Source organism: Vitis riparia, chromosome 6 (genome assembly GCF_004353265.1).
Source record: "Vitis riparia cultivar Riparia Gloire de Montpellier isolate 1030 chromosome 6, EGFV_Vit.rip_1.0, whole genome shotgun sequence".
In the NCBI taxonomy this organism is placed as follows: domain Eukaryota; kingdom Viridiplantae; phylum Streptophyta; class Magnoliopsida; order Vitales; family Vitaceae; genus Vitis; species Vitis riparia.
In genome coordinates this window covers 20637250-20643587 of record NC_048436.1, presented here as the reverse complement: position 1 = coordinate 20643587, position 6338 = coordinate 20637250, and the positions used below count along the sequence as shown (strand labels likewise).

The 6338-nt window shown below is 36.8% G+C and overlaps 1 protein-coding gene across 1 annotated transcript; it reads left to right on the top strand.

Moving 5' to 3' along the window:
• Positions 1-1959: 1959 nt before the first annotated feature.
• Positions 1960-6338, top strand: LOC117916394 (ADP,ATP carrier protein, mitochondrial). The gene is made up of 4 exons (XM_034832363.1): positions 1960-2060; positions 4332-4861; positions 4963-5337; positions 5781-6338. The coding sequence occupies exons 2-4, from the start codon at positions 4352-4354 to the stop codon at positions 6075-6077; spliced, it is 1182 nt and encodes a 393-aa protein (XP_034688254.1). The 5' UTR covers positions 1960-2060; positions 4332-4351; the 3' UTR covers positions 6078-6338.

Sequence of the window (6338 nt, the reverse complement as noted above, 5' to 3'; positions counted from 1 at the left end):
GGCACCGAAGCGCTGTCCAATGCATTCCCCCTGATTTTTGCCCTGGCAGTGTGTAGTAATGATCTGGTGCATGATGTGTGGGACCCAAGGTTGGGCCAAGGAGGGTGGAATATCAGGTTGATTAGAGATTCTAATGATTGAGAGCTGGTGCTAATAGAAGACTTGCTCCTTTTGCTAAGGGACATCAGAGTAAGTCCAGATGAGGACTGTGTGCTTTGGAAAGGCGGGGTTGCTGCCAGCTTTAGGATTCGGGAAGCTTATAATCTGCTGGCAGCCCCTAATTCTTGTGTTTTTTCGGGAAAAAATGTTTGGGTGGATAAGGTCCCAACCAAAGTGGCTTTCTTCGCATGGGAGGTTACTTGGGAAAAAATTCTTACGTTGGATAGGCTGCAAATGCGTGGTTGGCAGCTTCCAAATTGTTGTTTTTTGTGTGGTTGTGAAAAGGAAAATGTAAATCATATTCTTTTACACTGTACAGTGGCTAGGACCCTTTGGGATATTGTCTTTGCCTTATTTGGGGTTCAGTGGGTGTTTCCAGAGAAGGTTAAAGAGGCGTTGTTCTGTTGGCGGGGTCCTTTTGTGGGCAAGAAGAGGAAGAAGATTTGGAAGACCATTCCGTTATGTATATTTTGGACGGTGTGGAAAGAAAGAAATAGGTTAGCCTTTAGAGGGGGTCTCTTGGCTATTCAGACTCTCAAGAAGTCTTTTGTAAGTAGTCTGTGGAGTTGGGCTAAGTTGTATAGGGGAGAGGAGTCCTCTTCGCTCATAGGCTTCTTGGAGTGGGTTGCAACCCCATGAGGGCTGGTGAGGTGTTTTTGTTTTTGGCTCTTTGGCCTTGTGGCTGCTTTGTATACTTCCTGTATGCGGTGCGGCCTTTCGGCCTTCTCTAATATATTTTCTGCTGTTGCTTATAAAAAAAAAAAAATAATAATAATTGAGAATTAACGAGCCTTTATATTTGAAATTAATGTCAACTAGTTGTTACAAATATTTTCTAGAAGCTTCGGTTGACCGTGTGGTTGATCACTTAGCCAGTTGTTAGGCATTTAAATACATTGTAGATCTTTTGAAGCATTCGAGGGACCATCGTTGCAATTGTCAACAGAATCGACCGTTCCGATATTTCCCCTTCAAATGTAAATATGAAGCATGCGGCATGCGGACGGAGATGACAATTCAATGGCAGCCTAGTAGGTTATTAAAATAAAAAATAATTTCCATTTAAAAAAAAAAAATCAAGAGGAAATGTGTCAGCTTCCAATTGGTTGGAGTAGAGATGGCAAATTTTTCATCCTCCACCGACCATTTGGTCAAAGCAGCCATTGTGCGCGCCAACCACGTTATTCTAGTCTTCATAGATTTTTAAAAGAAGCGACCATAAAATCTTTTTATTTTAATTTAATAATTGATAATGAAATTGGTTGTGCAATCATTTTTTTTTTCTAATCACAAAAACGAAAAATTAATATTAATTTTTTTTACATCATTTTTTAATACTATTTATACATTTCTTTATGAAATAATTATTCAAATATTATTTTTAGAATAAATTATATGTTTAAATTATGTATATATATTTATTAAATGACTTCTTTTACCCATTTTAAAATAATTTATTTAATATTTGGATATAATTTTCTATTGACATTCCTTTAAAAAAAATTATAGGAAATATACAAATGATAATTAATTGATTTCCCTTTCAAGATTAACAATTTGATTTGAAACGTTCAAAATCCAAGAAAAATGGAAAAGCAATTTTCACATCCCTAAAACAGACACCCACCAACGAACTTTTCAACCATTCAAAATTGGGCCCTAGATAAAGGGATCACCAGCCAAAATCAGAGAACTTTCCAAAAGGGCCCACCGCAACTCCCATCACCGTCCATCACGCACCACCTTCCCCCAGTCTAACGCTCTCAAATCCACTCACACCATTTCCACCACTCCATCACACATACACCCCATTGTTCCTCGATACCCTCGACTTTAAATAGCAGCTCCTCTTTCGCAGAAGCCCTCTCTCTGCTTTCTCCATACATTCAGCCGCAAACCAGGTGACCTCTCTCTTTCTCTCTCTACTGTCTCTCACTAGGAACTGCGTTTCCATTGCTGAGATCCGCATGATCTGATCCGTTTCCTGTTTTGTGTTTGTTTTTTCTGCTTTTTTTTTCTCCTGCATTTTATGGATTTGTAGTTAAATCGATTCAGATCTGTTATATTTTGATTGTGGGACGTGTTTTTGTGCTCTCTTTAGATCTGTGTGTTTTAGGATTCAGATTTGTGGCTTAAAGGTCCGTTTTTATTTTATTTTTATTTGGTGTTGATCTGGTGATGTTGACTGTGTACTTTGGATCTGATTGGGACTTTTTTTTGTTGTTTTTGTCATGGTTTCCGTTTGATGTATACATACATACATACATATATAGTCTATGTATATATATACATGTGTGTATGTTGCTCTTTTTGGAATGAAATAGTGATGTAGATTTAGTTGGTGTTCATGTTGTGGAGATGTAGATATGGATTTTTGAAAAGTTACATAGATTAAAAGAAAATGGTTTCTAGAAATGTGGATAGGGTTCTGCAGGGTTGCTGGAAGTTGGCCTGCAAAATCAGGAGGCTTGAATAAATAGGCTTGAGATCTGCTGGCTGATCTCACTTCAATTTCAGTAGAGCTTCAAATTAGGCTCATCACAAGTTGCTTGGTTGGGATTGGAATGCTCATGACTCCAAATAATAGGTTTGGTTAGGGTTTTAAGATCTTTTAGTCTCGTGCACTATCTAAATTCAACTTTTCATTGGGTTCATCTTAGTTTATTAATTGGTTGTAGAGTGCACATATGTCCATTACTAGGCTTCTTGATCTTTGATTTTGAAAAATCAACAGACCTCCGAAATTGGGTTGGCTTGGATTTCAGGTGGTTTTGTCTATAGATATTTAAGAATATGAGGTCTGTTTTATTTTCTCATTTTAATTTTAATTTTGGTTGAAAATATGTTTTTTAAACTTGTGTTCCATCTCTTCATCTTTGCTGATGTTAAAAGATCACATTTAAAATAAGGGGATGGAGAATGAAAACTGAAGTTCGGATGTATAGAATTGCATGGAGATTAATTATATTTTATTTAGTCAATTACAATTCTGGATGATGCTGTGTAGGATTAGACTAATTTGGATTTTGAATACAGAGCCTTGATTGGGAGTTCATGATAGTGATTTAGACTTGTTACATGGTACAGGATTTAATCTTTGTTCATTGGTTGGAGATATTTTTTATGAAATTCTAATTTTTACTTTATTTTTGCTTTCGCCCCTTTACTTAATTTCCATTTAATGACGGGTCAGTGCTTTTGTTTGTTCCTTTTATGATGGCAATATTGTTTCTGATGTTGTATTACCTCCCTTAGCTTAGCAAATATTTCTGCACCAAATATTGTCCATATACAGCTTCATTATTGGGGTTAATTATCTTATGAATCTTAACTTAATCTTCCAAAATCTTTTAAGTCCTTTATGCTTGTTGAGAAATTTTCTTGTAATAATACTATTTTTGGATTTTCTAAGGTGTTGTTTCTGTTTACAGTGAGATCTATGCTTCATGTAATACCATGTTTTTTTTTTTGTGTTTCTTAGTTGACACCCTTGCTTGGGTTTTTCTCCATTTCTATCCCTGATTTTTAGGTCTTATAGATTAATTAAATTTATTAATTACTCGTGCATGCGTGCACACACACACACACACATACATATATAGATTAATTATGCATGCAATCTCACATTCTTGGTCATTTTAATATACATACATATGTGTGAGTTATTAGTCTATGTGTCCGTGTAGATGTATGGATAGCTAGATGGATATTTAGGTCTAATAAATTCATTGATAGATATTTCTTAGTTGAAACCATTCCTTGCTTGGGTTTTTATTCATTGCTGTCCCTGATCTTTAGGTCCGATAGATTAATTAATTACTCAAGCATTCTTGGTCATTGCTCTTGGGTTATGTGACTCTTAATGTGCTAATATTCTAGTGAACACCAGAAAGGAACTGATATTTATAACAAGGAAATGGATCCAGTGTATAATCTGTACTACATAAAGCAACCACAGGTGACAGGCCCCAAATAATAGTTCTGTTTATGAATGCCTTTCTTCTCTAAGTAACCCCATGAAACTGTTTTATCATTCTTCTACATCAATGGTTTGATTCAGTTCTTTGTCATTCTTTTGTATTCTTATTTTTAATGCCTAACTATTGAATCTTTCTGGATTTATTTTTTCTAGCAATATTTTCATACGAGTTTAAAACTGACCATTTTTGCAGGGGTTTGATTTGAAGGCAAAATGGCTGAAAGGCACCAGCACCCAAATATTATGCGGAAGGTAGCTGGTCAGCTCCATCTCAGTTCCAGCATTTCCCAAGATGTTCAAAATCACTATGGCAGTTTCCAAAGTCCTGCTCTGTACCAGAGGCGTTCTGCCTTTGGAAATTATTCTAATGTGGTATTGCAGTATCCCATGACCCAGTCATGTCAAGCTACCCAAGATCTGTCATTGATTGCCTCAACTGCTTCACCTGTGTTTGTTCAAGCCCCCCAGGAGAAAGGTTTTGCCAGCTTTGCTGTCGATTTTCTTATGGGAGGAGTTTCTGCAGCTGTGTCTAAAACAGCAGCTGCTCCAATTGAGCGTGTGAAGCTTTTGATCCAAAATCAGGATGAAATGATTAAAGCTGGACGGCTCTCTGAACCCTACAAGGGAATTGGAGATTGTTTTAGCCGAACAATCAAAGATGAAGGATTTGCATCATTATGGAGAGGGAACACGGCTAATGTCATCCGTTACTTCCCAACTCAGGTTTGTTATATTTCTTGGATTATTGAGAATTGGTGTATTTTCTCCTCTTGCTTCTGTCACTTACATTTGTGCTTATTAAATCTAAATTCTTCTCAACTCAGGCATTGAACTTTGCTTTCAAGGATTACTTTAAGAGACTGTTCAACTTTAAGAAGGACAGGGATGGTTACTGGAAGTGGTTTGCTGGTAACTTGGCATCTGGTGGTGCTGCTGGTGCTTCTTCCCTACTCTTTGTCTATTCCCTTGATTATGCCCGAACCCGTCTTGCAAATGATGCAAAAGCTGCAAAGAAAGGAGGAGGAGACAGGCAATTCAATGGCTTGGTTGATGTCTACAGAAAGACTCTCAAATCAGATGGGATTGCTGGGCTTTACCGAGGATTCAACATCTCATGTGTTGGTATCATTGTGTACCGTGGTCTCTATTTTGGAATGTACGATTCTCTGAAGCCAGTGATCCTGACTGGAAAGCTACAGGTTAGTAGATTACTCTGCAGAGTCATCTTGTTTTACACATGTTATGTGGTTAACACAATTTCTGATCCCAAGCCCCAAAATTGTTTTAGAAAGTACATAAATGAATCTTAGTATCTTAGTCACATACTCTGTTTTGATGCAAACTTAGAAGGTTCATACTGTTACTATGCATGATTTAAATAGTCTGGAAAAATTATAAACTAATCTACTGATTCAACCCATAGAATAATGCATTAAACATGTATATAAAAAATACAACATTGAGTTTACCCGAGCAAATATTGAAATGATGGAGTATATTGTTTGAGTAGAATATTACACCTTGTCATCTGCTACCCATGTTGATTTTCCATGTATTTATTTTTTTATGGTTTTTTTGTTGTCATTTGAGATTTCACTTTGTGAATCAAATTCAACTTTTTTCCGTGTTTGGATGATTTCAGGATAGTTTCTTCGCTAGCTTTGCTCTTGGTTGGGTTATCACAAATGGTGCAGGCCTCGCCTCCTATCCAATTGACACAGTCCGCAGAAGAATGATGATGACATCAGGTGAAGCCGTGAAGTACAAGAGTTCCTTGGATGCATTCAATCAGATCCTCAAGAATGAGGGTGCGAAATCTCTCTTCAAGGGTGCTGGTGCAAACATTCTTCGTGCAGTTGCTGGTGCCGGTGTGCTTGCTGGTTATGACAAGCTTCAGGTGCTTCTGTTGGGAAAGAAGTATGGTTCCGGTGGAGCCTAAGTAAGACCATCATTTCATGCTACTCCTTACACCCTTTAGTTCTCTCTATAGATGGTGATGAAAATCATTTTTGAGTTATTAATTTAAGAATTCATCCAAATCAATTTTTAAGCATTTGAATAACATAGCTTAGGAGGGGTTTTATGACCCAAACATCGTTCCTCATTAAACAATTTTTGTTCCCACAAACATGATTGTTGGAGAGGTTAAAATTATCCTCAATGGATTTGAATTTATATTCAACTATATTTTTTTGCTTTA

What these genes read in the sequence shown, in the direction of transcription:
- LOC117916394 (XM_034832363.1), top strand. Translation starts at nt 4,352, where the DNA reads ATGGCTGAAAGGCACCAGCACCCAAATATTATGCGGAAGGTAGCTGGT. An exon ending in TCCGTTACTTCCCAACTCAG is followed by an intron (nt 4,862 to 4,962) that starts GTTTGTTATATT and finishes TTCTCAACTCAG; the next exon opens with GCATTGAACTTTGCTTTCAA. An exon ending in TCCTGACTGGAAAGCTACAG is followed by an intron (nt 5,338 to 5,780) that starts GTTAGTAGATTA and finishes GGATGATTTCAG; the next exon opens with GATAGTTTCTTCGCTAGCTT.